The sequence below is a fragment of the Apodemus sylvaticus genome, chromosome X (assembly GCF_947179515.1).
Source record: "Apodemus sylvaticus chromosome X, mApoSyl1.1, whole genome shotgun sequence".
NCBI lineage: Eukaryota > Metazoa > Chordata > Mammalia > Rodentia > Muridae > Apodemus > Apodemus sylvaticus.
This window is the reverse complement of record NC_067495.1, coordinates 55,902,952-55,923,668: the sequence shown is the minus strand read 5'-3', so window position 1 is coordinate 55,923,668 and position 20,717 is coordinate 55,902,952. Positions and strand designations below refer to the sequence as shown.

General features: G+C 39.0%; 1 protein-coding gene across 8 annotated transcripts in view; it reads left to right on the top strand.

Annotated features, from left to right (window-relative positions):
• The window catches only part of Arhgef9 (Cdc42 guanine nucleotide exchange factor 9), a 136,488-nt gene that overhangs the window by 13,168 nt on the left and 102,603 nt on the right, over positions 1–20,717 (top strand). For 2 of the 8 annotated variants that reach the window (XM_052171112.1, XM_052171114.1), the window contains exon 1: positions 15,588–16,407. The exons of 2 other annotated variants lie outside the window; for them this stretch is intronic. Coding sequence is in view for 2 of the 6 variants with exons in the window: in XM_052171111.1 (XP_052027071.1) it covers positions 16,406–16,414 (9 nt within the window). In the remaining 4 variants the exon portion in view is untranslated. 4 more of the 8 variants (XM_052171113.1, XM_052171111.1, XM_052171110.1 and 1 more) reach the window with 4 other exon arrangements.

Here is a 20,717-nt window from a genome sequence, read left to right as displayed (position 1 = left end):
ATTTTGGTAAACAGAGTAAAATATTTTCTACTGCCCTGAATGTGGATCTTAGAAGAGTAAACCTAAAATTCCTCTTCTCTGAATGTGAAGAGAGTCAACTGTAATTGATTTATAAGAACTAATCTTCCTTCATACAAAGGCTTCCTGGATTCTCTGTTTGAAGAGAGACTAAGAAGGATCAGGTTTTTTTCACAGTGATGAAACTGAGTAACACAACGTGGGTGTTTTAGAACATGACTAGTTTTTCGATTGACTAAGCTATTAACTAACAGAAACCAGATAATGGGGAACAGAAAGGCATTAAGCTGTCTAAGAGGTCCTACTGGCATGATGGTGATAACCTATTAAAGCACTTACCCACCACACCAAAAAATGACATTTAAGCTGATTCAGCTGTGAAGGGATTTGAGAAAAAAAAAATCTTGACGCATTTGGATCGAAAGAAAAAACAAAAAACAAGAGAGCCGGTGAGGTTTGGGAGCTGAGGGAAGGCAGCGAGGACAGCATATGCAGAGGCCTTCCGGTTGACACAGTGTGACATGCTTTAGAAACACCATCGTGACCAGAATCCAGGGCAAAAGGGAGGTGAGTAGAAAGATATATGACAGCAAGCAGGCATGTGTTACCTCAGTCAGGACTTTGTAAGCTTAGATATGCTGTATCTTGCCTGTACTTGAAGGCAATATGCATTAGGTGGCCAATAAGTGAGGGCTTCAGAACTAGAGTACTTGGAATCAAATTCTAACCCCAATGCTTCTTAGCCTGTTGATTATGTAACCTAATCGTTCTTTGCCTTGGTATTGTTCATAGGGTTACTGGACAGATTAAGTGAATTAAAATACTGCAGAGTGTGCATGGTGGCTCTGGGCATGTAACAAGCACTGTTTAGTCTCAATGCAATACAGAGTGTTTAAATGTTACTTGGTGCTGCTTTATGATTGGAGAAGACGACTTTTATAAGCTGGATAGCAAATGAATTGAAGAGGTGAACGGGGAGAAGCTCGGCTCAGTTGAAAGATGGGTGCAGAAATAGTGGAGTTGAATAAAAGACAGGTTGTATTAATTTTAAAGATGGAATCAAAGCAGTTTTCTACCTCACTAAGAGCTGTAGAACAAGATAAAAATAGTATTGGAGTTAGAATTGCTGGTTCTTCCACTGACGAACTATGTAATTTAGGGCAAACATTTAAATCTTTTAATGTTTCAGTTTTCGTATTAGTTAGATTTCTTTGGAGATGAGAGGGGCAAGGATGGTGAGAAAGAGATTTAGTTTAAGAAATTGGTTCCATCAGTAACCAAAGAACATACACAGGCTGGACCTAGGCCTCCCTGCTCATATGTAGCAGATGTGCAGCTTGGTCTTCATGTGGGTCCTGAACAACTGGAGTAGGTGCTGTCCCAAAAGCTGTTGCCTGTCTGTGGGAAATGTTCTTCTAGCTGGGCTGCCTTGTCTGGCCTCAGTGGGAGAGGATGTGTCCAGCTTCACAGAGACTTGAAGTGCCAGGATAGGGAGATGGATACCCAGGAGGGCCCCACCTGCTCAGAGAAGGAGGGAAGGGGGGAAGGGGGGAAGGGGGAAGAATTTTGGGAGGGAGACCAGGAGGAGGGATGGGGGGAAGGATTGTGGGAGGGTTGACTGGGAGTGGGTCGGAATGTAAAGTGAATAAATTTTTAAAAATTAATTAAAAAAAAGAAATTGGTTCACATAATCATGGGCTTTGAAGTCCCAAATATGCAAGGTAGCCAAACTGAAGAGTAAATAATCCAGGAAGACACTGTCAGGAAAATATTTGGAATACTATTTAACCAATTATTTCAGGGCCGCTGTTCTAAATAGTAAAAGTGCACATGGCAGTACTACTGAAGTTGGAGCAGAGGTGTTTGATATCTGCTTTTCCAATATGGAGCTGAATAAATTTCTATCTTGCCTTTCCACTATCACTATACCAGTTGGTATCTGTTGTTTGAAATCTCCTGCACAGTCAGGCCTGTGGTACATGACTTTTATAATGACCATTTGAGTGTTTTTAAGATGCATGCATGGTGCACACCTGTGTGCATGTGCCTCTCTCTCTCTCTCTCTCTCTCTCTCTCTCTCTCTCTCTCTCTGTGTGTGTGTGTGTGTGTGTGTGTGTGTGTAGTGCGTGTATATAGAGGCAATTAGGTGTAGCAGAGTGACTTTTGAATGCAGAGCAGACATTTTGTATATGTTTGTAGAATGGATGAATAAGATGATGAAAGGGGCAAACCCCAGGTTACCTGTAATTACCAAGCCTAGAATTGGCCCAACACAAGACAAAGGGGTTTGCAGGCTTTTTTTTTATTTTATTTTATTTTTTTTTTTTTTTTTTAGTGCAGGGAAAATGCTACTGAACCAGTTATGCAGTGAGGTGAAAGCAATAGGCTAAGACAGGAATTCTTCCTGGAAAAGCTTATCCACCATATGCAAAATGAGGTGTTTCTCTCTCCTAACACCACACCTGTCCAAAATGTAAAAAATTATCTACTTATATACTCAGTAATATTTCTTGAGCATCTGCCGTGTAGCAGGCACTATTCTAGGTACTGTACAGTGAATAAAACAGACAAAATCTTTCAAAAGTAAAAAATAAAACAAATTTAAAAATTATGTGAGTTCTAAGAACTAAGGAGTAAAAAATAGAACAGGGAAAAATGATAAAAAAGTTTGTGTGTGGGTAGTTACATTTTTAGGTTCCTATTTCTTGCTATACTTCCCTCACAAGATCGCCATAAATCTGGTACACAATAAAAGGTCATAGTCTCTGGGATGATAAAAATTTCTCCTGAAAATATTTTATTATCTATCTGTCTATTCATTTATATGCATGTGCATATATGCTTATGCCATGACACCTGTGTGGTGATCAGAAGCCAACTTGCAGAAGTCAGTTTTCTTCTTTCCCCGTTGTATCCAGGGGACTAAAGTCCATCAGTCTTGGCATCAAGTATGCTTATGTACTAAGGCATTTTGCAGGCCCATAATATTCTATTTGAATATAAGATGCAGCTAATTATTCTTGGGGAATCATGTTCTTTGGGTCTCTATTTGTTGTTCTCTTTCTTGCTATACAAATCACCATGTTAGTTACTTTTGTGTCGTGACAAAATACTTAACAGAAACAACTTAAGGGAGGAAGGGTTTATTTTGGCTCAGGGTTTTAGAGGGCACAGTCCTCCAGTTCTATTAATTCTGGAATCTTGATGCATAATATCATGGTAGCGAGTATATGAGTCAGAGGAAGATGTTGTCAAAAAGCAGAACGAAAAAAGTGGAGAGATGAATAACCTTCAAAAGCATGCCCCTAGCTGGGTCCCACATCCTGGAGATCCTATCAGCTCCCAAAAATAGTGCTACCAGCTGGGGACCAAGCATTCAGCATGATGAGCTTGTTGGGAACATTTTATATTGAAACCATAGCAAGCACCAGTTTTTGCCTGAAGGATGGAAACTTCGGTTCTATGTTTGACCCTGATATTGCAATTCTTTTCTAATCCCAAATGTATAGAGTTGTATGGATTCCAGAGCACGTTTCCTAGGACTGTCTGTTCTGGCTCTTAATCTGTTGTTCTTTCCAATTCCATAAAGCAGTGGGTAGGAATAGCTGTAAGTCACATTCCTACTCCTTATAAAATGAGAAACTCCTCAGGCTACTGTGAGGTACAAAGAAAAATGTATATGCAGGGACCTTATATGTGAAACTGGTTGCTAGGATCTAGAGAATTGATCAGTCTAATTAAGTGACTTCTTTTCATCTTTTGAATCATGTGTTTGTGAGCCTTTTGTACTTGTGTCATTTCCTTTTCTGTTTTTTTTTTCTTTTTGTAACCAGCAGAAGGAAGTTGGAGTATTACCTTCTAGAAATAGGAATAGTTTCAAGAAAACGCTTTGTATCTGTCAGTGGAATGGCAGCTACTGTTGTGAAGTCCTTATTAACTGCTTTTGGGAGACAAGAATTTATACTCACTTTCTGATGCAGTACAGTTGCCTGTCATTTGTCCTTTAATGGTAGCCTCTTTCTGAAAGCTGGAGGTGGGGGCGGAGAACCTTGAGCACCTGGGATCTTCATTTATCACAAAGCCCTGTTTTTGTACTGTGGCAATGCTTCACATCCTAACTGACTAGATTTCATTCTATAGAGCATGTTTAAATCCATTGTGTCATTATTTCTTTGGCAGGTATTATTTGGGTCTTCTATTTATAGAAGGAAATTGAAGCTCAGAGAAGATATTATTTGCCTGAAGTTAAGGGCAGAGATTGTATTCAGATCCTTAAATAGTATTATTTACTAAGATATTCTACAGTTTTGTATGTCAGAAATTTATTTTAAGTGTTTCATGTCACATGTAAACCATCACTAAACCCTGACAAGCAACCACAATAATGTGCCTGATTTGCAGATGAGACGTAAAAGTAGCTGTGGTGCTTGCTTAGAATGAAGTGCAGGAAGAATACTAACATACTGTACAATTCTAATGTAAAGATGAGCAAAATATCAACCAAGAACACTAAGTAGCTTGCTTAAAGGTCATATAATTATCCACAAATAGAGGTAAGGTTGACTCTCAGATGACTGGCTTCAGAGGTCAATGCTGGTTTTTTTGTCTGCTAAGCTTTCCATCTTACTTTTTGAGACAAACTCTCTCACTGAACATGGAGATGCCCCATTCACGAATACTAGTTGGCAAACAAGCTTCATGGGTCCTTCTGACTCTGCCTCCCCAGCGATAGGTTTTCAGATACACACTCCCACAGATATCTTTATATGTGTGCTGGGGAACTGAACTCTTGTCCTTATTCCTTGATATAAACACTTTACCAACTGACATCTGTCTAGCCATAAAGTTTGTATTCTTAACCATTAATATATACCACTTCTAAGTCTAGGGTTTTTCCTAGCTTAGCTAAGAGAATCATTGAGCTAGAGAAACAGACAGAGCTAGGGAGAGTCTCAAGGACATGAGGAAGCTACTCAGCAAATTTAACAATTTTTCTTATTTAACTTTTGAATAAATAATACATTCACACGGTCAAACAAAATCAATCTATAAAACTGAGTAAGTTTCTCCACCTACTATAGGGTGGGTCACTAGCCTTCGAGCTTTTTATGTATGTCTCTAGAATTTTGAAATGTAGCCATAAGCAGAGTAAGCATATGCCTCCTCTTTTTTATACAAAAGATCACACATCAAACATATTATTCTGCATCATGCTGCTTTAACATGCTGAATATTTATGAGCTCTTCTTGTCAGTCTGCAGAGACCTTCAGCAGTTTAACCTGGGAGCTCATGGATCTCTATAAACCACTATCTTGCAAATGTCTTTTTGTCAGGCTCTGGTGGTATCCAGCCTTCTCCTGACAGTTTTACTCAGGATATCACTGCCAAACTGTCTCGGGCTTCACTGAGCTATGTAAATTTTCGAACCCAGCTCCTGAAAAAACTCTCCATCTGAACTAATTGTCCTCCTCACACCCCAATTTCAGTTTACTTAGATAATAGGCCTATCTCGCCACTTACATATACAATTATTTTAAAACATTTTATTAATTCTTTGAGACTTTCATAAAACTCATGTCGATCATATTCACCCCAATTCTTCCTCTTTTATGTAATTCTTGTTTAGTGTCTCTTATGAGGAAAATTCTAAGCTTAATGTGATGATGTCCTGAAAGTCCACCCAGTGACTTAGAGTTGAAATGAGGCTTGCAATAAAAACTCAGGCATGAAAATTAAAGAAAGAGCTTTAAAGTAACTATTTAGACTCCAAAACGAAACGCTGGGTCATGATACTGACAGACACATTCATAGGCCATCTTGATCTTGAATTGGTTTTAACTGCCCCAGAAAGATCATAACCCTAAAGGGAACCATTGTCCTTCCTCTGCAAGGCCTTTTGGATGCTTACTATTCTTTCCTAACAAGTCTTCTCTGTACCCTGAGTAGAGACAGATGGCCTGGCCTACAAGCTTGTTTGAAATAGAACTGAAATTGTCCAAAAATAAATGTGAAATAGGATCGAAATAGATCTAAGCAAAGGAACAGGAGGAAATTGCTGTTCTTGTGTATTTATTCACATGCTTATTCATGCCTAGTGGCCACAGGAGGGCGGTATAGGAAGCATTTCCTGGAAAAAAGACCTCCTGGTGGCCACCAGGGAAGCGAAATCTGAAGAGGTACTTCAATCCTTTGCCTGTAGGCTGGATCTTTTAGTTCCTTGTGGAGTTCTTACTATCCAAGGCCATTAAAGAGGCTGGACATGACTGTGAAGCAAAGATTGGTATTCACAGGCTGCAGCTGATGTTTTCTTTCTCTGATGGACATATTCTATATCCTACTTTGAGTCAAAAGTCCTGAACTTTGTCCTTTCTCCATTTAAGTCATTTGTTCATTTAGTGATTCAGACATTAGACATGTTATTCTTGTGTGCTAAGCACTGTGTTAGGGTACAGAGTAAAGCAGTTAAGAAAATAGTCTCTGCTTCCATGGAACTTACACTCTATAAAAGGGAAACAATAATCAATAAGCAAAGAATTGTATAATGGTGCAGGTCATGACAAGGTTTTTAGGAGAAAAGCAAGCTAAAGTGTTAGTTAAGAAGTGGCATACAATGTTCGAGAATGTGTTCAGGGTAGGGCAATATTGAGGAGGTGAAAGAGCTAAACTTGTAGATATCCAGGAGAAAAGTATTCACAGAGAGTCTGATCCATTACCCTCCTTTGATTTCTCTCTAAAAGTCTACCCACTGCTGTCTAATTATAGGCATTCTACTTATTTAAGGTAAGCTAGTAATTCATCATCTAATGTCCAGGGAACCACCTCAGGACCAAGGCCAACACTGTTCCACCTTTAGCCAAATTGTTGAGGATTAAAAACAATTAGTGCTTTATTTTAAGCTATAACTGAAAAGAAGCTTTTTGAAAAATAAGGACATTAAGAGACTTATCTAAAGTTACAAACCTACCAAGGAACAGAGATTGAACAAATGTGAAAGTTTCACTTTCTTATTCTTTTAATCTACATGTCAGCATACACACACATAAACAAATATGCACATAGATAATAATTAAAACATAATAAAGGAAATGTTTAGGGAAAGTGTTGTGTATGGGGAAAGTATTTAGGAGGGATTTGAGTTTGAATCCCGAATGGATTACTTAAAACACTCCATTGCTCTGAAATGGAGGAAAAAGTATAGGCTTTGAAAACAAATTTCAAGCCAGGCAGTGGTGAGTGGCGCACGCCTGTAATCCCAGCAGTCTGGGAGGCAGAGGCAGGTGGATTTCTGAGTTCGAGACCAGCCTGGTCTACAGAGTGAGTTCCAGGACAGCCAGGGCTACAAAGAGAAACCCTGTCTCAAAAAAACCAAAGGGGGAAAAAAAGGAAAAGAAAACAAATTTCAGTTCTCCTCCTTCTATACTTCTATATCCTACATATATGGCCGTGGCCACATGATGCAAACACTCAGCTGTAATTTCTTCCTCTTTAAAATAATGATAATAATTCCATCTTCTAAGACTTCAGGGGATAATTCAATAGAAATATGTTTTAGTCCAGTACCATGAGTGCCCAGCATGTGTCCCACTCCTTCTTCCCCCACTATCACATATATCATAGAGAAGGTTTCTATCTATCTAGGAACACTGGAAAGAGACAATAGATTTTTCCTTCTTGAGCATTAACTTCTACAATTCACACTCTAATCATTAACAACTTCATTAATTATCTGACTGTGTTTGGAACACTTAACATATACCATTGAAACTAAGCATGTCGTTGGCTGTCTTCTCCATTAGATTGCAAGCTCTCTGAGAACCTTGTTTAGCCGTCAGAATAAGTGGCTATTGAATTGGGCTTATTTTATAGTAGTGCAGATGTTTGTGCTGAATAATTAAACAGGTGTTCTTGTTCTCCAGAAGTTGATTCTCTCAAACAGAATGGACAGACATAAAAGAGCATCTAGTACCATAAATAAAAGTAGCATAAGTAACACAAATGAACAAATAGGGTTCAATATCTATAGACTGGCCATGACAAGCATGAGAAATTACTGAGAAGGCTGGGTTGGGGATTAACTGACAAGTCAGTAAGTAGAGTGTGAGGGGGTCAAGTTAAAATGTAAAAACTTTCTTGAGAGTACTTCTTGGGAGATGTGGGACTTTAGTATCTATTTGAAGCATGATAAATGAAAACCCAACCAGGAATTGACCTTTATCTGCCAGAAAGAAAAGTTTTATACCTAGAGATCTTGGATCTGGGAGAGTAGAACAGTGAAACATGTAATGGACTGAGTATTCATCTAATTGCTAGAGTAGCAAGCAATGGATTTACCATTTACATCAGAAGAAGAACTTATAAATTACATCAAAAGAAGGCAGGGAGCTGGGTAGTACCTAGAATACCACTTGCAGCTTAGGGGAACAGGCTGCTGGGATGAGGAGCTTCAGGCTGTATAGGATGTTGCCTCTATAAGTGCAGTTTCCTGGTGCGTAGTTTGAGCTGTGCCAAGGACTGTCTAGGTTGGCCAGTATACAGTTCTGGGGGGTTAGAATGATCCACATTATAAGAGATTTCCAGTTGTGCAGTTTCTGCCATGTAAATCAGGGTCATGTAGTTAAAGGCCTGTCTGATTGATCAAAGTTTAGTCTAGATCAAGGGTGCCAGAATGCAGCTCTGTGGTGTTAAGTTACAGTATTTCTGAACCATGCTTGCAAAAAAATTCTAATGGGGACCAATTCCATTTTCTGGTCTATTATTAATGACCTTCCCTCTGCAAAGCCCAGGTCAGGACATTGAAGCAGGACATCTCCCTATGACCTAGGAGATGCTTAATCATGTAAAATAATATTGGCTTTAGAGCCACATTGTTTGGTTTTATATTTGCATTCTACTAATTGCTAGGAATGCTATGTTGGACAAATTATTTGACTCACTTTGTCTCAGCTTTTACAAAGCTAGAATTTGTACAATATTATATATTTCATAGGGTTCTGAGATTTAAATAGTTAACACATTGAAGGGGTTTAGAATAGTACCTGGCATAGAGTAAGTACTTTATAAGTATTAGTGGTTATCATTTTCTGTGGAACTGAATATGGGTCCTAAGAAATAATGTGAATTTGGAAATATTTCTATTCCACATTCTTTCATGACTGAATAGCTTCTCATCCATAGCCATGACAGTAGTGAAAACACCTGTCTCAGAGTGATAGCAATGCCCTGAGATTAACCCAGATTTTTCAGGGTTATCTCTAAATGGAAGAATTTTCTCATCATTGTGGGAATGGCTGTTGAAAGCAGGTAACCAAGATTATCAAAAACCAATAGAGTCCCAGAAACTATCATATTAATAGTAGAAAGGATGGATCAAGGAAGGGTGAAAAGTGGTGTTGTTTAAAATGAGAGGAGTTTTTTGGTTTTGTTTTACACTTTGAGTTCAAGTTCCTACATTATTATGGTTCACACTAGGAGGACTGAAATCAAATGCCATGCTGAGAGTGTAGAATCTCCCCAAAGTACTTTTGAGGCTCAAAGCACAAGCATTTTGGTTTCTATTTTGCCAGTAGTTAGCTGTATAATCTTGAACAGATTGCTTTTGCATATCTGAAAACCTGGAATATGAAAGGTTTGATTGCTCTGTGATCCCACAAGGTCTTACCTCTCTGGTTGGAATATAGGACTCTGAGTGCAGGCTGGAGGAGGAAGCCACATTCTTGCATTTAACAAATGATTATGATGTACTTGAGAGATGTTACACACTGTGGTGAATGTGGGGGAAGACAGCATGGTCAGAGAAAGCCTAGACTGGAGGAGGTGACACCCGAACTGTGCTTTGTAGTAGGGAATGTGAAGATGGCAACAATTTACCTAGTCTGTAAAGCTAGAAAACCTGATAGAGTACTGGAACTGCTGTAGGTTCTGTGTAGCTGCAAAGTAGAAAATGAAAGTGCACTAGTAAAAGCCGAGGTTAAAGAAATCAAAGAATACCATGTGGGCAGGACATTGTATGCCATGCTATAGAATTTGCCAGTAAGAGCAGTAAGAGCAGTGGGGAGCCACTGAAGACATTAGAACCAAGGAGTTACATAAGTCGAGTCTCAGCTGGAAGAAATAAAGCATGTTAGTTTCCAACAGAATGTGTCAGTGCAGGAAATCAAGACCTTATAAAGTTGATGGATAGGATGGTAAGGCAAGGCTTGGGCTGGGCTTTTAAGATTGACTCCCAGAACCTTATCCTATCTCTGCCACAAGGAGGGGAGGGGAGGCATCAAGGATTCTGGGAGGGCCCTATTTTATTTGTTTTCTCAAAATCTAGAAACTGCCCTTGTTCTGACTATTGAATAGTATCTCATCCTATCTTCCAGATAAAGAGAAGTGGCCCATTCTCTGATTCACAAAAAATACAGAGATAATCATCAGACACCAGGATTATGGTAACAAAGCTACAGAAACCCTCAGTGTCCTCACCATGGTGTTCAGGAACAGAAGCACTGATGATATGGCTTTCTGCCTCACCATCTTCTATTATTACACCCATAATGCTGCCTACAATGGAGTCTTGGAAGTGCTAGTTTGTTGGGTAGTTCTTTTTGTTTTGCTTTTCATCTATATGAAAAAACAAATTTACATAATGATATAGGTCCTTGGCATATAATCCGCATTATCCATCATAGGATCAATAAGAGCAGAATTCTTTTGAGAGAGCTAATTTGGGCCAGAGAGCAGAGGCAGGGCTGAGGACCTGAGAGCAGAGTAGCTCAGGGACCAGGTAATGAATGGTCCTAGACCAGAGGTGAAGAAGAGCTGATTAAAGATAGTGGCAGCAGGATGCAAAGAAGACAAATAAGAAAAGAAAGTAAGGGCGAAGAAAATCCATGGAAACTGTTTAGTTTTTGGAAACGTGAAGGAGAAACAGGACTTATGAATAGTTTCTGGTTATTTTGCTGTGTAAATGTCATTCTCAAGAGTCAGGGAACTCAGGTGGAAGAATAATTCTATCAGATGTGGGAGAGAGATGACTTTGCTTTCAGACTTATTAACTTTGAGGTACTTGTAAAACATTTAGAAGGATACAATCAGAAAGAAGCCAGAGACTCATCTCTGGACTTTGAGAGCTCCTTGAGTATAAACAGCAGAGAAGTAAGTTCTCTGTTTACCTGCAATCAAGTGCCTCTGTTGGGTTTTTTCCATTCGTGTCCAGCAAACTTGTTCCCAGCAAATTTGTTGAAAGGAAGTATATGAGTGTGCAGTGTAGGTGGTAATTCAAGCTTTGGGAGTGGATGCACTTATTCTGGGGAAGTACAGAATTGAGAAGATAAAGGTGTTGAAATCAAAAGGATTTTGAGAAACCATGACATTAATGACTAGATTAAGAAAAACCTAGGTAAGAATTAAGACAGGCTATATATGTAGATGGTAAACTTCAGGCAATAGGGCATTTCAGGAAAGAGAGGAAGCCATAGGAGAAAGACACGGATGAAACTTTAGCAATAACTTGTTTCTATGGGGAGGCCAAGGTTAAAAACTAGGTTATCATAGATTGAGTGGTCATAGAAAGTAAGGAAATCATACTAGTTTTCTTCTGCTGCTATAACAAACACCATAACCAAAACCAACTCAGGTAATAACAGATTTATTTCATCTTACATTTCCAGGTCACTGTCAATCTTATAGAAGTCAGGCAGAAACTCAAGGCAGGAACCAGAAGGTAGAAACCATGGAGGCATCCTGCTTGCTGACTTGCACAATGGGTCATGCTTAGCTAGTTTACTTATACAACCTAGGTCCACTTGCCTGGGCGTGGCACTGCCTACAGCGGGCCCTTCTACATCAATTAGCAATCAACACAATGTCCCACAGACATACCCACAGGCAAATCTGATCAGGCAACTAAGGCTTCTAATTCCAAGGTGATTGTTGTTGTGACAAATTAAAAACAAAAACTAGCACAGAAGTAGAGCTATATAAGTATAAACTTTTTAGGGAAAGATTCTAGTTGCATGAATAAATCAGCTATGAGAGTTAGTTTCAACATAACCTTTAAGAACAGATTTCAAATAAAAATTATATCGAATAAAATTAAAATAAAAAAATAAAAAAATAAACTACATAATATAAAAAAAAGAACAGATTTCAAGCTGGTGATGGATACCTTTAATCCTAGCACTAGGAGGCAGGGGCAGTTGGATCTCTGGGACAGCCAGAACCACATAATAGAGAATCCCTATCAATAAGATAGATAGATAGATAGATAGATAGATAGATAGATAGATATTTTAAGAGGAAAGAAAGAAAACAAAGAGAAAGATTTAATTTTTTGGATATTGTCAAAAAGTGCATTTCACACTATGAACTAATAATTATATTTTATTTTTATATTAATATTAAACATATTTAATATTTATTATAGAGATATTAGTATTTTATATAGTTGAAATAGATGCTTTATGGAATAGCATTTATCTTAAATAGAGGGATATTTTAGACAAATGAAATGATACAAAAACTTTGTGTATTTCTTCGAATTAAAACAATATTTCTTTTTCTGGTTGAATATTACACAGAATGAATATATCCCATTGATTCAGTGGGTGGCTGCTTTAAATTTTTTTCATCTTTTGGCTATTATAATTAATGTCACTATGGATGTTTATATATGAGCTTTTCTGTGGACTTGTTTTCCTTTCTGTTACAAACATATCCAGGAGTGGAGGGATTTTTTTATTGTATTTTATTTTTATCAAATGTTTACTCTTTTTTACTTTTTGAGGAACTTTTAGACTGTTTCACATATTGACTGTATGTATCATTGTACATTTTTATCAGCTACATGAAGGCTCCAATTTTTGGTCCTTTTAAGATCAAACCCAGGGTCTCCTGCATTCCAGGCAGGTACTTTACCATTTAGCTATACCCCTAAAGTCATTAGCTGGCTTTTCCCACCACACTGTCCTGGTGAGTATAAATTTTGTATCTCACTACCAAAAATGATGTCCTGAGTATACTGTATATGCATTTCCTGCATTTTATTTGAATTTCCCTGATGGTTAATCATGTTGAATATCTTTTCATGTATTAATTGACCATTTCTTTGGATAAATGCTAATCAGATGCTTTGTTATATTTCCTCTTAATGATTTTTATTTATTTATTTATTTATTTATTTATTTATTTATAATTTACTGGAGGGATGTGCGAAGGTCAGAGAACACTTGTGGGAATTGGTTCATTCCTTTAAATATGTAGGCTCCAGGGATCAAGCACATTCGATCAGGAGTGTTGGCAAGCACCTTTATCTGCTGAGCTTCCTAGCTGGCTTATAGTTCTTTAAAAATTATTATTATGGTGTGAGTGCATATGCTTTGGCATGCATGTGGAGAGCAGAGGATAAATTTGTGGTGTTGGTTCCTGTCTATTTTTGCGTGGGATCTGGGGATTAAATTTGCCAGGCTTTTAATCAAGAGCTTTCTCTCTGAGCCATTTCACCAACCCTTGGATTATTTTCATTTTTTGTTGTGAATTGTAAGAACTCTATTTATGCTAGATACCCGTCTATAGTCAGATTCTATTTGCAAAGACTTCTCACCTTTCTTGAGGGGCAGGGTTCCACACATATGATAGCATCCTTTGAAGCCAGAAGTTTTAAATTTTGATGTAGTTAAGTTTAACTAATTTCTCCTTGGTGGGTTGTGCTTTTGCCACATTTAAGAGACCATATCCAAGGTCACAAATCCTTCTATGTTGTTAGACATTGTCATCATGTGTAAACATTTAATAGTATTCTTCAATATCATTAGGTATTTGGTTTGTGTTCAGATTTCTAGTTGTTTAATATATTACAAATGCACATGTATCTGTGTGTGTCCAAATTCCACCTCAGTCAACTGAGTTATTTGTGAAGAGATCAATTTATTTGTGAGAAACTGGATTATTGATCTTGTAGCCTTTTATGGTGTACATTTTATAATTAGAATCCCTGTACTGCAGTAACCTCCTTCTTTGGTCTGCTGTGTGTTTGGTAATTGATAATTACATCTAAAAGATTGATCTGCTTCAGGCTTTTTGTTGTTGTTTTGTCAAGAATCATTCACAAATGATTGTTCTGTGGGCTAAAATGTGTAAAGTGTGGTCTCATTTGGAGATTATTTTATTCCGGAGGGCCCGAGACTATTTTTTAATTTTTATGAACTGCACTTGTTCAGAATTTCTAATAATTTAATTAAGATAATGACTCTCTTGAGATTCAAAGACTTCTAGATAATAGCAAACAATTCCCATTTCACTTAAGAGTCCATAGTATTCTCATAGTTCCAAAATTCAGTTTGTTATATCTCTGGCTAATCCAGTTTCTACTTTCCTCTGTCAACTATCTGTTGATTCCTAAGGTTAGAGGAACCTAAGGTCTGGAACAGGAAAGGGTCTGAGAGAGATTATCTAGATAAGGGAGCCCTTCTTTCTTGAGGGTCCAGGCAGTTGTGGAAATTACATGTGTACTTCTGAAATTGGACTTCTGGGTTCACTTTCTTTTCTGAGAAGCATAAGTTCTCATGCAACAGAAAGGAGAAGAAAGCCTGGAGAAGTTGCCTGAAAGTTGCACAGCCAAAAAGAACTAGTGGCAAATTTGACCCTTCTGGTCTCTAGTTCAAGGCACTTACTCTGTGAGTGTCGACTCAAAGCTATAAACACTGAACAAAGCAATGATTACAAGTAGATTGCAAGTTCTTTAAAAGTTTATATGTGGCAACTATTTAACTCATAGTTGGCTTTCTTCATAGTCAGAGGGCTGGGAGAGTGCGTGTTAACTGTAGTGTGAAGAAATCATAATCAGAGAAGGACAGGGCAACAGCAGCAGAGAAAGCCAAATCGAACGGGTTGTGAACAAGTTGGTGCCCCTATGATTGTTTCCACAGCACTGATTTGTGAGATTTTTAGTGCTGACGATCAACTGCCTGCAGTTTAGTTTTAGGCAGTGGTCAGAGACACATTTGCTTCCTATTGACCAGAAGGGCTGCCAACTTATGTGCACTTATGTGCTTCGTTTCTACTTATCAGCCTACCCACCTGCATTTGCTATTCCTTCGCCTTTCTCTCTATCCTTTATCCTGCCTTTCTCCCACCCTTCTCTCTCTTCAGTATATCCTCGATTTCTTCTTTCATTCCATCGCATCTTTCCTTCTTTCTCCTTTCCATAGACTTTCTCCGCCTGCCTCCTTCTTTTATCATGCCCGCTCCCCTTCACTTGATTCTGTTTCTTTCCTCCCCTCTTTCTCAGTCTTTTTCCTCGTCCTTCAGTCTCTTACCCTCCCTTCCCCCACAAGTTCCTCACCCCCACGTAAAAACTGGCTTTTGGTGGCTCCCGAGGAGAGAGAGGACTCTGTGAGCTTTGGGTCCTCCGATTGGCTGGCGTTGCTAGCACACCAGCTCAAGTCGCGCCTCCGGGCACTGAATGCGCAGCTGCAGCATCTGCTATTGGCTTGTTCTCTTGTCAGCGTCTCTGTCAGAGATTCACGCTGGCGCCCCCAGTTTCTGCGTGAATAAAAAGGCAACCTACCGGCTGAGGTGGGGGTGGGGAGAGGAGAGGGAGAGGGCCAGCTAGGAAAGCTAGGAAGAGTGTCTGGTAGCCTGGAATCCCTTGAAGAGAGCTAGCAGACGAGAGAGGTCTTAGGAAGCTGATGAACTAAAAAGAGTAGGGGAGACTGAGACTGACCGGTAGCTAGCTAGAAAGACGGACGCATGCCCGGACAGACAGAAGGCTCTGGAGAACCGATAGGTTCATTTTGCCTTTCTTTTTGAAAAGCAGGATTTTGATTTTTTCTGTGGCGCCCAAGAGAGAATGCTGGACTCTGCTACCTTCAGCTCAAGCTAAGATTTCTCAGTTAGGGAAGAAAGATCAGCCCAGTCCCAAGAGGGGGAGGGAAGCAAAAGCCCCTGCCTCCAACCCCCTTCCCTCCCCCGGACCAAACTCGGGGACCAAACCCAGACCTCCCTAACCATCTGACTTCCTCCTTTCCTTTTTAGCATGGTGGCTGTATGGACAGTCTGACAGAACAGAGATTGACATCTCCCAATCTGCCGGCCCCCCACCTGGAACACTACAGTGTTCTGCATTGCACCATGACCCTGGATGTGCAAACTGTAGTCGTTTTTGCTGTGATTGTAGTCCTCCTGCTTGTCAATGTCATACTCATGTTTTTCTTGGGAACGCGCTGAATGGAGCCCAGCCTCCTGAGCTGTTGCGAACTCTCACTTTGATTTCATCCCAAGAGCCTCTGAGGGGGGAAAAAATCAAGAGAGACAGTTTGAGACAGGGAAAGAGAGGGAGAGAAAGAACAAGCTTTCTTACTCAGGGGGGAAAACGTTTGAGCTTCAACATGGCCTCGCTGTGATATGTATGACGTTGGTATATTATCTCTCCCTAAATCTTTTGTCATGTCTTGTCTTTTAAATATGCCTGTGAGTGTAGTTGCTTATTGCTTGAGTAAAATTGTTGATAAAGAAATGTTTTCTATTTAAGCGTGCATGTTTGTGTTCATTCTCTATGTGACGTTTGTGGAGCAAGCTGTGTCTTGTTAAGGTGGCTTTGCTGTTTGTGATGTCTTGTGAACTTATTCTCTAAAAACTACCTTTAAACTTCAAAATGGAATTTTAAGCAAAAATTCTCTCTTGCTATCAGATGCATTTGGGTTTGTTTGGGGCTGGAGTTGGAGAAAGGTATTTGTGGAAGAGCATGATGAATTTTTTGGCATTCTGTAAAAGTCTTGCACTGGTTCTTTAAACCTATGCAAGAAATAGATTTATGGAAAATAGTCTCTAAATGAGGGGCAAAATTTTGAGAAGTGACACACTGGGGTGCCTCGAGTTGGCACTTATTAACTGTGTCCTTTGAATTTCAATTTTGCTATTCAGGGTTTCCAGTTTCTGATTTGGAAAGCTGCCATCATTAAAACATTTGTTAAAGCAGTAAGTGTCGGTTGCTTTGCAATCACGAAGCAGAACAAAAAGTATTCTTTTATATTTTAAATTAGCAAGAGAGGATTTTTGACAAACTGTTTGAGCTCCTTTTCCCAGATATTACACTCCTTGATTTGAGTTTGAGGATTTTTCCCCCTGTGTCTCACCCAGAAAACAAAATCCAGCTTTTTCTCTAGTTTGGAAATAATAGTGTGGGTATTGCTCCTTTGGGGTAAAATCATTTGCAGTGATGTTCATGAACTACTTCAAATAGAAGGCGATAGTGCTGATGAGATTTATTTCCTTATATTTGTTGCTTAAGAACAGAGGTCTCTGAAACTCACGTAACTGTAAGTATATAATGTGCTAAATTAAGACTTTGAACACACAAAAAAACGGATATATAATGGGATGAGAGCTCGGGAAATGTGAGATATGTCTGTATTATATGACCGTGGTGGTACTTGTTGTTATTTCTCTTATTATTTTTATATTTCGTGTTTTTGCTAAGATACCTCTTGGCAAGGCTAGTAAAAAGTCATTTCTAGAGTCAGTGTGTGCATAATATTTGCTTTTTTTGTTTGTTTGTTTTTTTCCTTCTTCTTCTTCGATGATGCAGACAGATATTCCTCATTCCGTTGCTTACCTGACTTGAAACGGTGCCATTTCTGGCTCATACAGCAGTGAATCATGCCACATACACGCCCACACACATGCTTCTAGCTATACTCATGTGGGTGGCTGCTCATGTGTGATGTGCAAATCAGCTAGCATTATGCTGTCAATTTTCAGGTCTTGTTCAGTCTCTTTGGAAATGGTTATTGAGGGGGCCTTGAAATTGTCCTGATAGAGCAAGAGAACATTGTTTAATGGCACTAAGTTGAGGTTTTGAACCTTAAAGTGTGCTCCAGTTGACACAGTGTGGGTGAGAAGCTGAACATTTTTTTTCTTCCTTGTTTGGTACCACGACAGAAGCAAGATCTGGGAAGCTTCATATTTATCACCCTTTGGTTTCCTTGTGGGGGCCCCTTCGGGGGAACCAAGAACCTCTTTGAAATGAGAATCGGATGATTTTTTTATTTTTTACCTGTTTGTTTCAGAGAAATATTTAAAGTAAGCTTGCATATCCGTTTTGAGACAATGTTGGAGAATGTGGAAAGGCTTGGTGCTGGGTAGCTGCAGACCTAAGTTTCATCTGTTAACTGGTTGTCTGACAGTGAGCTTTGTTTTATTTTGATTTGTTTTGTTTTGCTTTCCCTCAGTGAGTTTGGGATTCCCTATAATATTGACGGTTGGAAATGTTTGAACTAGGTGACTTCTAAGCTCTTGCATTCTGTGATTTGGTGCACTCCATAAAATATGAGAGGGGAATGGATTGAAATGAGAAATGAAAAGGAAAAGTAATTATTAACCACAAGGACTTGGGGAAATGGTATACATGTATCTTGTTGCTGAAATCTGCAGAATATATTTTTTTTTTTGTCTAGCCACCTGGGCAAGAAATAAGAACTCTAACAGTGGAATACATTTGACTTTTGTTTATGATTTATTTTATCCTAAAAGGAAAAGATGTCTGAATAGATAGTTTTTGACCCAGGTTTTTATGACTAAGTAATGTCATGAAATGCCTGAAAACCCTTGACAGAAAGCCTTTGGGTATGTGCGTAGGGTGCTGCCAGTGTGTTTCTGGATGTATATACACATTCGTCTGTGTGGTGGTGGTGGTTGTAAATACTCCTGAGTATGGACAGAGTGTATGGTATAGAAATCTGTGAAGTTCCTCAGTTCCGATTAGCTTTCCCTGGGGCCGGATAAGGGTTACCTATGTTCATCACCTAAAGCCTTTTAGGCTCGAATAGAGGGGTACTTTAGTAATCTAAGCTATAAAAGGCTCATACTTTACAAATTCAGAAGATGTTACTAGTGAGATGGCAGGCCACTTCAGAGCTGCCAGAAGTGAGTTTAGGGAGCAGACAAGGTGCTAACATGGCTTTAGTTGTGTGGATCCTAAAGTCTTCATAGTTCTTCAAATATGTGAATTCATGCAACAAGAGAAGGGAATGGGAGAAAATGAGAAATGTAGGCCAGACGAGTAAAACCCTGTGCAATTTAACTCGCCTTTTAATTCTGCTTCCTGCCTTGTTAAATGACTTTCTTCCCCACCCCCTCTTCTCTCTCATCTGTCATTTTTAAGTGGTTAAGGTATAAGAAAGAAGATGGGGCTTTTCCACTCTGATTTGTTTAACTTTTTTCTTAGAAAGCCCTTTATTTCCCCTCTTAACTCTCTTATCCCTTTGAGTGGAGGATAAGCTTTTGCTACTCGGAGGGGCTAAGAGATTTGGGCCCTCAGCTCCAGACCTAGGAATTAAATAAAATGCTTTATGCTGGTATCCTAGTAACCCATGAATCACCCAATAACCACTGAACTTCAGAGCCTACTCTTTAAAGGCACAGACACTTAAAGTCGAAGCCAGCAAAACTAGAAGAGATATTCTTGAGGAAAGAACAAGTAAAAACAAAACCTTTATTGCCTGAAAGTGCCTAGAAAATATATTCACAGTAGGCATTGAAAGCCCAGCCTTGGACATCCACATTGACTGTTTATTGGAAGATGGCTCACGAGTTCTCACTGAGCCATTTCACTGCCTACTTTTAGTGTAGGAAATCTGTAGGTCTTGAAAGAATATTTTACCTCCATTTTTGGCTTCAGGCAGTGAGACAGCAAAGTGATAGTCTAGTAGGAACAAAAGACCAGAGTATTTCCTTCATTAAGACGGGTCTCACCTGTCAAAAGCAGCAATATCTGCTTCTGTAGTTTGCTAGAATTTTGTTTGGAGCTCAGAGAAGCTTTTCTTTTCCTGTGTTACAGTAGCTTCAGACTAGGAAGTGGGACAAATTCGGAAAGTCATTTTGATTGCTTATCAGATGAATGGTGATTGGGGCTTGGTTCACCTGTGTGATTGTGTGTGTGTGTGTGTGTGTGTGTGTGTGTGCTCACTTGCATATATGTGCTTCTACACAGCTAAAGGATCACAAACCTGTGGGTGAAGTGCCCTATTGTGTTGTGAGTCTCAGACAGTGATTGACTGTATAGAGGATATACTTTAGTTGCAGTGACGGTGCTAAATATGCCTTCTTTAGCCTGTCTGCTACCATTGCATCTGATCTCATGGTGTGAAATGTGAAAATTGAGCCTTTGCTCCTGAAATACCTCTTGCAAAAAAATGATCTGAATACAGCTCTAGTAGCTTTTTTGTAAGAAGTATAATGGAAGAAGCAAATCTTAGACTTTCAAGCCCTTATTTACAACTTCAGTTTACAATAAACAATTACAAAGAAGCTTTGCAACTTCTCTAGGCTGTGTCTCTTGCTTTCCAAGAATTCTTTATTAAAGCTTAGTTCTTCTAATATGTGCCCAGAGTGTCTCTTTCTGTCCCTATGGATCTAGCACTCTAGAATATTTAATTCATTATGCTTTGCCCTGGCACAAAAGTACAATGTGGAAAAACTAGAAAGGAGAAAGGTCTCCAGGAAAGAAGCTGTTAATGGCTATGTCTGTAATACTTTGTCATTGCATGGGCCTATGAAGTTTGCAAAGTGATTTTTACTTATTTCTTAATTTCACATCATATTAGCTATTTGAAATGGGCAAGGATGCTTGCTGTTCCTGGATTTCCAACTGAGAAGAGTAAAGGTGAGAACTGTTGGTGGGACAGCCTTTCTAACAGGGATGTAGGAACATCAATGT